The sequence below is a fragment of the Prunus mume genome, linkage group LG1 (assembly GCF_029339155.1).
Source record: "Prunus mume cultivar Tortuosa linkage group LG1, ASM2933915v1, whole genome shotgun sequence".
Taxonomy (NCBI): Eukaryota; Viridiplantae; Streptophyta; class Magnoliopsida; order Rosales; family Rosaceae; genus Prunus; species Prunus mume.
In genome coordinates this window covers 20,042,393-20,058,017 of record NC_142698.1, presented here as the reverse complement: position 1 = coordinate 20,058,017, position 15,625 = coordinate 20,042,393, and the positions used below count along the sequence as shown (strand labels likewise).

General features: G+C 36.9%; 1 protein-coding gene and 1 long non-coding RNA gene across 2 annotated transcripts; one reads left to right on the top strand and one right to left on the bottom strand.

Annotated features, from left to right (window-relative positions):
- The first annotated feature begins 2,518 nt into the window (after positions 1–2,518).
- On the top strand, positions 2,519–4,754 carry LOC103318829 (uncharacterized). Its single transcript, XR_016127915.1, has 4 exons — positions 2,519–2,809; positions 2,915–3,167; positions 3,591–3,654; positions 4,531–4,754. It is a non-coding gene; the product is annotated as an uncharacterized LOC103318829 (long non-coding RNA).
- Positions 4,755–9,625: 4,871 nt separating this feature from the next.
- LOC103318884 (stearoyl-[acyl-carrier-protein] 9-desaturase, chloroplastic) lies at positions 9,626–13,710 on the bottom strand. Its single transcript, XM_089044977.1, has 3 exons — positions 13,400–13,710; positions 11,125–11,629; positions 9,626–10,531 (listed from the first exon to the last, which is right to left on the bottom strand). Exons 1-3 carry the CDS (start codon positions 13,426–13,428, stop codon positions 9,971–9,973), a joined length of 1,095 nt encoding a protein of 364 aa, XP_088901103.1. The 5' UTR covers positions 13,429–13,710; the 3' UTR covers positions 9,626–9,970.
- Positions 13,711–15,625: the final 1,915 nt, after the last annotated feature.

Sequence of the window (15,625 nt, the reverse complement as noted above, 5' to 3'; positions counted from 1 at the left end):
ATACTAAATATGGACACGTGGCAATCGAAAATCTTATCTGAAATGTAAGATGTGAATTTTATAATAAATATGGACATGTGGTAATCGAAAATCTTATCCAAAATATGATATGTGAATTTTATAATACATATTGACATATGGCAACCAAAAATCTTATCAAAATTATCCTTTTAAGTATAAAAAATAAAATTAATTTGTTGTAAATAGTAATTGCCCTTTGCCATGGCAATAGGTGGAAACCCAACAAAAAAAATTACAATGGCAGACATTATTCATGTGAATAGTAACAACCCTTGCCCTCATTGCCTTTTGCCATGGCAAATGGATGAAAATGCTCTTAGAGCACAACCTCTCTAGCAAACTTAGCTTAAGCACATGTATGCAATTTAATACATTTAAAGAGTGCTGCTATTTCTACCCTGTCTTATTTCCCCACCCGCCTTATATTCAAAATTTTAAATACAAATGTAAAATGACTTCTAAGCCCTTATGTCTCTTATTTGAGGTTTTGACACTTGTTCACTTTTTTTTTTCCATGAAGAAAAAAGAAGCTTTTATTAAAGCCAAATATGAACTTTTGCATCTGTAGCCAAACAATTAAACAAGCATTCTGGACACAAAAGAAGCCACCAAATGGGCGGCTTGGTTACATGCTCGTGGTGCATACATAAACCTCACCCTTCCTAATTGTAGGCCCAGCTCCCTAATGTCAAACACGATCTCATTGAACAAAAACCCCACCAACAAAGCCTCAACCGCCATCTTCCGATTCAGTACTGCGAAGAATTGAACAAAACCTCAATTTAAAAATGTTAGGTCTTATAAAAATTGAACCAAAAATTAACCGAAAAATGATAAACCTATCAGTTACCCACCCTATTGCAGCGGCGGCAACTCCTCCGCTCCTCACCACTAGCCAACCTCCTATATTTCTTTTTCCCATGTTTATCATTCAACTAAATAAAATTCTACCTTGGGTTTTCTGATTCAACTAAAAAATTATTCTTGAATATTAGAAATTGTTAATTAACCACTTGATTGTTAGGAGATGGAAAATAAGATGCATCAATTGACAATTAATTTTCATACTTTGTAGATTCAAATTGTTGGTAGGGTGGCGAAGTGGTGGCGCATGAGAGAGAGTAGAGAAGAGAGAGGAAGGGATGTATTAATTAAAGGGTATTTTAGGAATAATGGTGGGTGAAAAAATAGGATTGTGTTTTTTCAAATTTACATGGTAGGTGAGAAGATAAGGTGGGTAGGGAAATAGGACAAGGTGGAAATAGTAACACTCTATTTAAAAGATGCCTTGTTTGCGTTCTTACAATGGGCTTCCATTTCAATTCAAGGAAATGGTCGAAGTTGTCACTTAAGAGAAGTTCCAGCAGGCTGCCCTTGCCAGAGGAGGGGGCCCAAGCCCCAAATTCATCTTCTGGGGCCCACGAAACCAGGCTAAACGAGCTTGTGCTCTAGTTTGGGTTTGCTGACGTCAGCGATCAAAAATAAAAAATATAAAAAATCTGCAAAAAAAAATTTCGTATTCTTCACTTATCACACCAAAACTCTATATAAATTCATCTCCTCATATCTCATGTGAATAGTGGTTGATATGGCAATGGAGGGAAACACCACAACCTTTTACAAGAGCTGCCACTATTTATGTGAACAGTAACAACCCCTGCCTTGCCCTTGCCCTTTGCCATGCCAAATGGGTACAAGTGCTCTAATAACTCACATGCACAACCAGCCCCTTTCTGGAGAAAAACTTATTAGTTGCAATGTGGATAGCATTGTTTTGCTATCCCCGACCAGTAAAACTATGTCATTTGAAAGTGTTATTGTTGTTTTACTCGCAATTGTACGGGTCAATTAGTAGTATAGCAAGATAAGTACGAGGTCGTACCCACGAAGACTGAGAAGTTCAGATTAATTATGTACTTAGATTACCGAATTCTAGAAAATAGGAAGTTAAGTCTAAAATAGATTTTAAAATGAGATTGAGTTTAGAAACAAAAGAAGCAAAATGAAATTGGAATTTGAAGTGAGAGTACTTGTGATTGTGAAAACAAATGAACAAAATGAAATTACAAACGAAAACAAGTAAACAAGTGTAACAAAGATTGGAAAACATGACAGAACCCGACTCAAATTCCACTTTGGAATCTGCATCGAACTCTGTGTGTGTCCAACACCTGGCAGATATCGGCACAATTGTCCAAAATACTCCTTCTTGCCCTAGTCCAAAAACTACTTAAGGGTTTGATGTAATAACCCAAACCTTAATTAATATTTAACTATTAGTTTATTAAGGGGAAACGACAATTTTGCCCTTGGACTAAATTATTAAAGGAAAGTTGACTTTTGACGGAAGAAGAATTTGACCATTCCACTTGCATTGTTGCGTAGAGCGCGACGAAACAAGTCCGTAGACACGGAATGGACTCAAATCGGAGTTGTGACGAAGAAGTTATGATCAAAGGAAGTCTAGTGGCAGAACCGTAATTTTTGCAAAGCCAGTTTTTAAAAACCTGATCACTCTCTCTCCTCTCACGCAGAACCACCTCTCTATCTCCTCTGTTCAGGCCAGCCACGACCTTCGTGGCTTCCGATGAAGATTCCGGCCGCCTACGGCCACGATTTTGGATCTCTTCTCTTCGTCTCTCTCTCCTCTACACATATATACCAAATTGCAGCCCCAAATCTAAGGAAATTAAAGCCAAAATCCAAGCCAAAGTGAGCCCAAAAACGGGCTATTTCAAACAGTAAATTTCGGGGTATTTTTCGGTCATCTCTGGCCGCCAAAGGTCAGGTAATTGCACCTAAAGTACTCTCCTACCTTTCCTTTCTGTTATCCTTTGAAAACCCAGCGTGAATCCATTCCAATTTCTTTGATTTCGAAACTAAAATTTTCTAGGTTTTCAAGAGACAGAAAGCTTCGTTCGAGGGCTTTAGAGGTGGAATTGATCTTCGAGCCAAGGTATAAAGTTACTCCCCTTGATGTGCTTAATCCGTAGGTATGATTATTGGCCAGCGGTTTGGAGTTTTCCAATCACCGGAAAATTACTCAATGCACCCACCGGTGGTGGCGGCGCGTGGCAGCGCGTCGGCGTGGTGCCAAGGCTGGGTTTTTGTCCTAGAATGTTCTCCACATCGTCCCGAACACGACGGTATGCTCGGATTTCAATTTGGATACCGTTTGAGTCTCGAACGGATTTTTACATATTGTGCGTTATCCGAGTTCAATAGTTTCGAACCGTTGGATCATAATCATTTTCAAATATGTTAAACTAGACAATATTAGGATCGTTGAGGGTTCGACGGATTGTGAATCGGTATCCCGGATACTCCGAAATCGCGAACCCTAGGGTTAAGGCTCTAAGAACCGTTGATCGTGCGATTGTGACCAATCCCACCGTTCGATCGAGACCAGACTCACGGGACTTGTGTCCTAGGATTAAAAGAACGTAATGTGGGCATATGAATAACTTTAAATTGATGCACGCACTTTTAGAAGCCGGGGGTTAGGGTTTTATTTAAATATTTATACCGAGCAGTTTTATTAATATATTTTAATATGGTATTTGAATCAGGCACTCGGACACCAGTTGACCCACAAGAGGGACCTTCCAAAGGTCCAGCGAGCTCGGACCAACTGTGAGTGGACTCTTTGTTTTCATAAATGAATTTATGCAATTTAGTTTCAGTATTTGATTTTGGATAAGTTTTATTCAAAGAATAATGTTTTATAAGTGAGACATGCTTTTAAATATTTTGATTTGCATGCCGCCGAGTGGAATATCCTTTAGAGATATAGGAAAAGAGAATTTTAGTTAAACATCAGATAAATGGCAGCAGAGTCCAGCCTTAATAGAAATTCAGTTATTTATAAGATCTTTCAAAAACTTTGCTTATTATTATTATTATTATTTTCTAAGCCACCTTAGGTACCCATATATACAGATGTTGCCTTCGGATATGATGATGTCCACGAACATCCAGGTTGCCTTCAGATTTTATCAGATTGCCTTCGGTTTAGTCAGCATGCTTGACAGTTTGCCCCACAAGTTCTATGGTACCCGGACTCGTGTGGAGCGAGGACGCGGATCAGGTTGACCAAGGTCCCCTGAATCCTGCGAGGTTGCGGCTCGGATTGACTTTGTGTCACTGAGACCTGCGAGGATGTGTCACCAATGGTGATGCGAGAGGAATTGACGGATATCGGAATTGATGGTTATCGGAATTGACGGACTATCGGAATTGACAGATATCGAGGAATTGACGGAAATAAAGGGGTACACTTAGGTGGTAGTTTTAAACTGATTTCAGTACTTTTAAAGGATTAATATTGATCATGAGTATGATTGGTATATATATATATAGATATATGAATGCATTGATTTCAGTACTATATAATGAAGAGAATGATTTAGTTTTGCATAACCGTTTTTACAGTGGGGTTAGTATCTTCTTGTGTATTTTCTAAACTTTGCTTTTGGGTCCACTCACCTTTTTAATGTTTTGCGCCCCCAGGCTGTAGACGTGTATCCGAGAGCCACCACAGGCGCAGTTCCCGCTTCCCGCTCTCCCTCAGTTTGATGTAGGGATTCTTGGTTAACAAGTTGTTTCCTTCCTTGTAAATTAATCTGTTTGGTTGCTCTAATGTTGCTCTAGAACTTGTTTTACTATTGGAACGTACTTATTTTTGTATACTGGCAGTTGGTGTATATATTTAAGTGCTTGTTGACAGGTGTAAATTTTTGGGAATGTTCGATTTACAAGGAAGACTCACGAATTTTCGGTAGAAGTCAAGACTTAAGGGAAGTTAAATTTTTAACAAAAAGGGCAACATGGTCATTTGTGCTCAGCACCTACTGTGTCGATCACGCACAGGGTTCGCTCAGATTCCAAAGTGGAATTTGGGTCGGTCCTGTCATTTGACTTCTACCGGAAAACCGGCAGAGTCTCCCCTGAAAATCGAACATTTACCAAATTATTTTCATCGATACATATCATAGTTTAATATTTCCCAACTTCAACATGCATAATGCTAACACACTCAATTACCAGATGGGCCACCAGCCTCGAATTCAACCTTATCAAGGCAATGCCAACGTAATCTAGGAATTTGTTTCTTACTTTACAAATAGCCACAAATTCTAAAGCATAACTCAACTGTTTATTTGGCGGCTACACCTAGGTTAACTTCGGCCACTTACGAAAATAGTTGTGAATTATATAAAATCCTTAAAACTTAGAAAACTCATAATCTTTGTCTCATAAATCGGAAAACATGTATTAAACCTTTCACCAATAAGTACCAAGATACAATCATCAATTTTTAGTTTAAAACATCTCAAAACTCAAATATTCTCCACCTAGGCGTACCCCCGTTCAAAATCCGCCAATTCCACTAATATTCTGTCAATTCCAATTATGTTCTACCAATTCCAAGTACCATGTATATTACCTCATCGCAGAACTTGGGGGACACGTGGTCAACCCAAGAATGGATATCCTCATAGAACTCGGGGGACACATGGTCAGCGAGAACACATATCCTTGCAGAACTAAGGAATATATAATCAACCTGAAAACGTAAATCCTCGCACCACACGATTTAGGCGTCCCCGAGACTCGTGGGACATTATTATAAATTACTAAACTGTTCCAAAGGCAACTGGGAGGATACTCCTGTGGTGGGTCTGAAAACCATTTTCCGAAACTTATCTTAAAATTCTTTTGTTCCACAAATCCATTTCCAAATCTTTTCTCAACTTTCCAAAAATAAGTTCTTAAATAGATAATCTAAAATCCCTTTTTAAAACGAGATCAATCCCTATATTCCTTAATTGAATTTAACCATACATAATCTTTCAAAACTATTTTCAACTACATTTAAATATGCACCACATACTATTGAGAGATCTAGTATCCATAATTCATTGATTTCAAGCTATCGAGCATATATTTTATAATTAGGCATTTAATTAATTCTTTATTCACACCAAAACCCAGTTAACCAAGCCATTCCCAACTCCACACAATTAAACATAATATATTATACTTGGAAACTAAAAGCGATTGCAGTAATTCATAAACATTTAATAAAACTCAGTATGCATAATACCATTTTAAAACAAACCTCCAATTACAATTTCAACTACTAAATAGCCTCAACCGAACCGACATAGCCCACGATCTAAGTCAACTGGGCTCATAGGACCCACGACCTCAATTTGTTATATGACGATTCCTAGTTGTCCTTAACCATGAGTTCAACCCATTCTAGAAGTCTCATCACCACATGACGGTCAATTTGACCATGATCGTGGAATTTGACCATTTGGGCCCGCGATGCCCACAACCTCTGATTTCCAATCCGAACGTTCCTATAAGTCCAACAGAGTCTATTTAACACATCTCGAGAGCTTGGTCTCGATCAAGCAGTCGAATCGCTCTTGATCGGATGGTCACCGTTTTAAGAAATCTTTGAATCATTAATTCGGAGTATCCAGGACTTCGATTCTCGATCTGTGAGTTCATACACGATCCTAGAGGTATCTAGATTAACATATCTGGAAATGGAGCCAATCCAACGGTCCCAACATATCGAACCTGGATATCGCCTGATATGCGTAAATCTGTTTGACCTTCCAACGCTAACCAAATTTGAATCCGAGCATACCGCCGTGCTCGAAATGACATAGAGAACATTTTAGGATAAAATGAGCCTCCACAAAATCTCCCACGCTCCGGCAGAGCGTGAGTGTCTTGAGAAAATTTCAGCGACTAGAAAATTCTCAAAACACCAGACAATACTTATACCTATGTGTTTGTGACAACTAGGGGAGCAACTTTTGTTCTTAGACCACAGCCAAAAATTGGCCGAAACTTGCCGAAAAATCAAGCCAAAGACCAGTTAAAACTTAGGTTCTAGATTGAGCTTCAAAACTTCGAAATCGATCCTAACCAACCTAACCCTCAACTAGATCACATTGAGAGGGTGAGAAAACATACCTAGATCAACCAAAATGGTGGTCGAAATAGTCGGAAACAACACCGAAAAATGTTGAAGAAAATCAGAGTTTTCTTGTGCTCCCGCCGGCGAGACGCTGGTTTTCGATCGAAGAAATTGGATGGGTTAGGTAGAGGAGGAGGAGAGGAAGATTTTGCAAGTCATTTCGTCGGAAATGGTGGTCGGACGAAGCTGGAATCAATGCCGGAAGTTCCGGCTGTATAGACGGAGGAGAGAGGGTCGAGGGCGAGTGAGGAAGTGAGAGAGAAAAGCTTATCTAGTTATTTAAAAATTCAACTTTGAAATATTTACAGTTATGCCACTACACTTCCGTTGAGCGTAATTTCTTCCTTAAAACTTCAATTTGAGCCCACTACGTGTTAATGGACTCATATCGACGAGGTCTACGCATCAGTTCATTCAATTCCTCAAAATTCTACCAGATTAAAAAGTGAACAAAATGACCCTACCTCAAGGGCAAAATTGTAATTTCATAATTAAATAGTTTAAATGAATTAAATAAATCTCTAAAATTAGGTCGGGGTGTCACAAAACAGATTTAGAGAGTAGGGTATTCGATTTATCATAACAATACAATTCAAGTGACAAGTCTAATTCAGATTCAAAAATTGATTCTAGCTAAAGTATGATTAAGCTATGTTGTCTAGTCCTAGCCTTGTATTCCTAATTCCCTAATTATATTCTTGTTGTCGAACCTAAATTAAGCATTAGCAACCCATTAAGCATAGAAGAATGTTTTAAACAACCAAGCATGTATCTAATCATTGTTGTCGAATGTTCATACATACTCTTCCTATTCATAATTCAATTGGAATTAAGGCATATAGTGTCTACTCTTAATTCCAACCAAGATACACAAATCTGAATGGTAGCTAGGCATTCCGATTAGCATATAGGCAAGTAAGCATAATGAATAAGAACATGAATCATGAATTAAACTTGAAACCTGAAATTTATAAACCAAAATATTCATGTTAGGTTATATCGAAACCCTAGTTATAGATTTAGCTACTCATAATAGGAAAGAAATTTAAATATAAATGAGAAAACATAACGAATGCAATAAGAGTAGAAAACCCTTTTTATGAAGTTCTCGTGGTGAAGCTCTTGGAGAAGCATAAGATGTAGAGAAGCATTGGACACCATATCTAGAAAGATGAAATACGTAGGGAAATGGAAGAGAGGCTTGTTGGGACAGTTTTGGTTATTTGGGGTTGTTTAAAGCTTTGGGTTGATTGCCGAAGTGTTTGGGGTTGTTGGAGTGTTTGAGGGTGATTTCTCAATGTGTTTGGGGAATAATGGGAGTGTGGAGGATGGAATGAAGGATGGATGAATTGTGGGAGTGTGAATCCTAGGATGTCTATTTTTCTTTGGTGTGGAATGGATGTGGTATTTATAGGGATAAGGAAGTGAGAAATCTAAATTGAGTATGTCTTTCACCTACAACACCCACTTCACCAATCCTACCTAACACACAAATGTAATTGAAAATCAGTTTCTTTTCTTATTTGGTTGTTAGTCTTCACCATGAAATCTCACCAGAAACCATAGCTCATGCATAGCTCATCATGACTAAGCAACAATCAGTTCATCCTTAGGTCAGCATGACCAGGAACTTCATGGACTCACGGATTAGGCTTCTCTTAAGCAACTGATGACTTCGAGCCATCCATCTTGAAGTTCAGATTATCATATTTCCAACCACATGTCATTTTGGCCAATCCAAGGTTAAAGTAATGCATTAAGGTTGAAATGAATTGTTAACTCAATATGCATGTTTTTGCACCATTTTGCATCTTTTCCTATCCAAAGCCATCAATTCTACCTTAAGCTCAATAAATTGAATGATAAACACAAAAGAGATTAAAAGCACAAGTTTAACTCAAAAACATAACAAAATCATACATTAGAAATGTTCAAAATGATATACAATTATGAACTGATTAAGTTATCATGCATATCATAACGTTATTGACTTCAGATAGCAAAATAGTGCTATCCTGGTTTCATATAAGTCTTTCTCCTCTCTCTGTTTTCATATAAGTCTTTCTCCTCTCTCTGTGGCCATAATGGTTTGCTCTGGTAAGCGTGCAATATTCATAGGTGGGTTGTGGCAGCTATCACATCTTGGCGGTCTAAGCTTTTAGGCCGCGCCTCTATTTTGAATTTTGATTGATAGAGAGAGATACCGATGATATTCCAATTAAATCACATACATACGCTTATCTGGGACTCACTTTAAAAACTGACTCAATTGTGGTAATCTAGTTGTGATTAGATCTGCTTATCTTCAACTGCTTTTTGCATGCTTCTCTCTTGGGTTGGGTTTTGTTCCTAAAATTGATGATACGCAACGCACACATACATATGTAGTGATAATTGGGTCAGAATTGGAATTCTCTTTTACGACTAGCCGAAGAAATAGATGAAGCAAGCAATCAAACAAGAACAATTATGCTGGACTTCAAATATATGCAGTGAGTATCTAAATCACAAAGCTCAAATAATAGATAGCATGAGTTGATTTTGCAAAGAGTATAAAACAAGGGTCTGCTTTCCGGAAAAGCATTCTTCCTTGACAAAGAAATGTTTTGACGGATAATTCCTTCCATTACTTTAGATAAGCTCACCATTGGCAGCAGCAGGTACTCTTACAGAAACACATTTTAAAAGGAAAAAGGAAGATACTTACTCTTTTTAGTTTCTAGGTTGAACATAAACACTTGTACGAACAACTATAGTTCACTCGACCCAAGACCAACACAAGAAAACAGAGTATCTACAAAAGTCTTCATCACACAGAACTTCCCAACCATCTCACACAGAGAAGAGAGCATCATAATGACAAGACCAAAATGTAGATTGGCAAATTCTATCTATTACTCTACGAGCCAAGATAAGATGGGGGCCAATGCTAACCACATGCAGCAGCACTTATACCTTTATTTCTCTACCAAAAATCCAGCTGAATGGAACAGTGGATGCTTGCTTCGCCCTTCCCTGAGCCCTCTCCTCCAACCTTCTAATTCTTGGCGGCAATCCACACACGAAATCTTGTGCTCTACGTCCCTCACCAGAAAGACCCGTCAACTTCTCTATGTTCCATCTTCCAACCAAAAACTCCAAAATATCAGCATAATCCCTAGCAGTATACACTTCAAGCCGCTGGGCAACAGCCGAGAAATGTTCAAAAAGATTATCATCTTGACCATCGTACATCAAATGGGCTGGCATTGATATTTTTTTCTTCATCATGTCAGCTAAAGCCAAGACAGTGCCATCTGGATCAATCTCAAAGAGCTTTTCCACAATTTTTGTATAGGCAGTTTCATGGCGTTTTTCATCTGAGGCAATGGTACCACATATCTGAGCCAATTTCAGGTCCCCGTGCTCTTTGGCTTGCCTGGCTGTGTTCCCATGGGAGATGAATGTTGCCCTCTCTTGAAATGAAGTATATATGAACCCAAGGTAGGGATTGTTTTCTGTTTTAGGATCCTAAAAACGAACAGATAATTGAAAACTAGAATCTAATCATAATCATAATCATAATCATAAAAAATATATATATATATAAGGAGAGAAGAGGGTGCAGCTATGTTTCAAGTGTGTGTCATATAGCAGTGAATCAGGCATAAACTAGACTGAAATTCCACTCTAATTGACATGCAGATGTTCTCTGAGTAACTAGAATTATGGAGATATGATCATAAAGGGAGACTTCCAGAAACAGAAATGACATAGAAAATTTAAGATCATGATGTACTTTTTAACATTATATAACTGGTTCTTGTCTTTCCCATACTTATGACCAGCTAAAAGGTCTTAAGCTTCTTAATCTGTAGTCAAGGGGAATGATGTAAAAGAAAAAAAAAAAAAAAGGAAAAAGAGAAAAAAGAAGATAACAATTACATTGCACCCTAGTCCAGCAGTTAGCATCCTTTATGATTAGTATAATTTCAAAAGCTTTCCTACAATGCCAAAATTCTTAAGTGTGGACTCAAAAAAGTATCCCAAAAATATTATTGTTCAGAAATAACCAAAATTGAAAGAAAGAAAAAAAGAAGAGAGAGAATAAAAAAAGATCTCACCATTCCTGATCCAATAAGATACTGAATTGTCTTCTCGATTTGTCTCATATCTACTCTTCCCGAAAGATAAAGATACTTATGAAGAAGGTCACCATGCCTATTCTCTTCGGCAGTCCAGGCCCTGGTCCATACTGCCCAGGAAGTAAGGCTTGCACCAGTCTCATCCCGAACTCCATCTAAGGTATTAAGCATTGTCTGGTATGTTGGTAGGGCTTCTTCGGTGATCATATCTCCAACCAACACAACAAAATAATCATCAGGAATTTCCTTTGCTCTTTCCCTCAGCTCCTTAACTTGCTCATAGAATCCATCTGACTCAGGGAGTGGAAGAAAATCTTGTGGTTGCCAGCACTTCTCAACAGGCTTTAGGTGCACCAAGATGTTATTCTCAGCCCAACCTTCTAATGATGTGAAGATCTCAATCTGTTCAGGAGGCATTGAATGAGTCACTTGAACATGTGTCTCACGTGGAGGGCAATAAGACTTTTTCAGATTCTCGGTCTCTCTATAACAAGCAGAAACAGAAGATATTAAAATGGTATACTTCAAATGATAAATCTAACAACCATTACGAAAGCTTTCTAATTCCCCAAATAACATACTTCAAGTTACATTACAATTAGATAAGTATTCCTAGGAAACCTCATATTTCACCTATATACAATTCTATATAGGTGAGGGAGAAAACGTACATATACAAGAAGCATACGAATAGATAATGAAAATAAGAAACAAGCAAAAGAATACGAATACCAACTTTTGGGGAGAGAGAGAGAGAGAGCATTTTGCTTTTAAAAGTATGCTCATCTAATAAGACACAGGAGAAAACTTGAGAACATGACAAAGATAGATTTCATGTATACCAATGCAAATGACAATCAAAATACTATTAAACATGCCAAAAAATATGACGCTTACACATTTGATAAATGAGAAACCAGGGAAAAATATACTTGAATAATATTGCATTATATGAATAATAGACTATGATAATTAATTCAGGTGCATGTGATAATTGTTTAGCAGAACTCTTGAACATAAAGACGGAGAGAGAAATAGAGTTTAAGAAATTCATACAAGGAGCTGACTACCTACATTGCACCAATCCATGATAATATATACAATTGAAAAAAAGAAAATAAAAAAGTAAAAAGTATAGTGCAAAGACTCAAACATTAAACAAACGAAAGCAGCTGAACTTAATTGGAAAAAGAGACCGAGTATCCAACTAGAGTGACAATTGTCAATCATACAAGTTGAATATCCGGGGTGGATACAATAATTATTCAAACACAGAAATAAAAAAATAATTTAAGCATTGGAGAAAATATAAAACATCAAACTGCCAGAAAATGAAGGCACAGGGGACAACAAGACATCAATCTTTGTATATGAAATCACATATTATTCAATAATATGATAAATAAATGAAACTAGTCCACCTACAGAACCTAGTTCCAAAAGAAAGTATAAACCCAAGCAATCAGACCTACCTCTCAACAAATGTGAGAAATAGTTTCACAGACAGCACAAGCACACCTTCAGAATTCAGATTGAAAAGAACAAAAAGAAAATCACCGTATCACTTTCAAAATCTTACCCGCGAGATCAACACAGATAAAATTCAATAGGAATAAAAGCATAAAATAATTCTCTTTAAGAAAAAGAAACTAAAATAGGATTAAAAAATAACATTGAATCATCATTGGAAGTTCTTTTGTATGTTTCCCCAGCAAGGATTGAACAGATATACATACATGCAGTTAAAAGAAAAATCCAAAATAATAATAAACAAGAAGAAACTAGCTTACAACCTGATCCCATCAAAGAAGTGCCCATGAATTATATCTACATAATAGAGCATCATGCAACTTGCAAAGCTAAATGAAGGGAGAGGACAGAATAAGAAAACATGATTTCAATTATGTTTCACCGATCTCAATAACCACATAACATTTCTCAAAATACAATCTGAATGAGATTTATTTAAAAAACAAACCCCAAAATTCAAAAAACACCATCAGAAAAATAAGAAACAGAAGAGTTTTTCTTTCTTTATTTTTTTCTAAAACAACGCATAGAGATTAAGAAATTAACCCCATATTCAGCTGCATTAGCATAAAAGATTTTAATTTTAAAAAATACAGATCAACAGAATGGCTAAAAAATCATTCTTGAAGATACCCATTTGCATTTTTTGCGAAGGGACAGATAACCCAACATGATCAGTCACGCAAAAATTATTTAAAAAACAAAAGTAAAGATGGAAACTCACTTAGGGGAGGAGTGAAGAGTGGAGGCCATGAAGATTTTTGGAGATCTGAGATTGTGGGACTTAGAAGGGAGGTTGTGGATGGGAAGGTTATCATGGAATTGAGACTCAGAGCCATTTCTGCTTGCTTGCTTTCTTTCTTTTTCTCTTTCTTGAATCCAAAAGAGCTTTGCAAAATTGCTTTGCTGTTGAGTTGGTTTCAGTTCAGCTTATATGACGTGTTTATTTCTTAAAAAGTGGGTGTGGGAGAGAGAGGGAGAAGGCAACACGAAGAGATGAGAAAGGAACAACCGCAACCAAACGAGGAAATGCTTGGCGAGAGAGACGGAAACTTCATTATTAAAGTTGCCGTATTCCCAGAAGGACCAGTCATTTCCAACCTAATTACGTTACTTGCCACTTTGATTTTTGGTCGGTTTGGTTTGGTTGCTCCTTTGGTTATTTCATTTTTATTGTTTAGGCCCGCAAGCCAAATCTAGTCTTATATTCTGTACAGTGTAGATCTCAAATATCTATCCCCCAACAAAAAAAAAAAAAAAAATCCCAAATAATAATACAACACGGCAGTGCAGGAAACAAAGCCTAGAAAGAATATAGGTTGCAATTCTCAGTTCCATTTCTCCACCAAGTATGTTTCCGTTGATTGATACGAGGCTCACTGTAGGAAGCCTTTGTTTTTATAAAATATATATATATATATATATATCTGTGTCTGTGCGGGGGTTTTAATTTGGTTGTTGACAATAATTAATTAGTGTAAATCTTTGAAGGGTTACCCCTTGACTTGAAAACGTTTGGAGATGCGTGCTTGTAAGTTAAGACCGATGAATTAAGGTGTTGTTTTTTCCGTAAACAAAATCTGAGAGAGCCAGAAGCAGCCACCACTAAATTTTCATGGGTGCGGTGGGTGGGACCCAAAACGAGAAAGAAGATCAAGATCAAGAAATAATATTCCTACATGGCTTACTTGCTGTTGCTGCAGCGGAGAGAGCTTGGCATAGCATGGCATACAAATACAATAGCCTCATATCATATCCTCCAGTCCAGGTGAGGTGACACCCCATAATGAATAGAATAGTGAATATTCATCTCCTCTGATTCTTTGCGTTTTGTTGTCACATCCCAATATGAGATGAGATGCAATGTGATGTTTTTTTTATTTATAATTTTTTTCTTTTATTTCTGTCTCTTTGTAAACAAAATTATTTTAAGGAGCAAAACCATAACAACAAAAGACAAGTAAGCAGAAATTTTCATGGCGATGGACATGGATGGTTGTAGTAAATACTAAACATTGTACCAACGAAGGAACCAAGTTCCCCAATTAATGACATTTAAAAGCATATGTGTTAGGCCAACAGAGATCTCAGGTTTTTAATTCCTACGACATTATAGTTATGTATGTGTGAGATATCCCTCTACTCCTTTAGTTTCGACAATCTATCAAACCAAACTTCAAGTTAGGGGTTGGGGGTTGGGTGTGTGCCCACCACCCCGCACAGCCCCAGCATAAATTATGAACAAAGGCAAGAGCAAGGGCGGCAAGGACGTCCAATAAATAAACCAATCTCCCACCTGTATTTTCCTTCAGTTTTAATTGTCTAATTAGCTCTCTCAGGTGAATGTCAATAAGCTTTTATTTTTGTGCCTTATATTTCATTTTTGTTTTATGTATGTCCCTTTAAAATAAAGTAAATGTATTTAAAGAATATTTGGTGAACAGAGCAGTTTTGAATAATTTCAACCATAATATTATATAGGGGGCGGATTCGTGGCACTATATTTTTTACACAAGGTTTTGACACAAATTTTCAACTATTAGATTGAAATAGATTGAATGGCTAAGATTAACTAAACTAATGATATATTTTTAAGAAAAATATATATTAAAAATAATTATTAATTGACTTTCTCTTTCTTATTTATCTATTGTCTCAATCAATGTTTTCTAAAATCTTCCTATTTCGTATCCTCTAGAATTCTTCAGTTACCATCATCCTCCTCTTTCTTCTAGAAGCTTTACAGGTTTCTAATTTTTTTTCTTCTCTATCCCTAACTCTGTTTTTGGCCTTTTTTTTTATTGCTTATTTTTTGGGTTGTTACAGTTATACATAGATTATGACTCTCGAAGTAAAGGCTTGGGGATAACACCCCATCCACACACACAATGAACTGCACAGCAAACTGTCTTTTGCCATATATTTTTTAATGTTATTATTAATCATAATG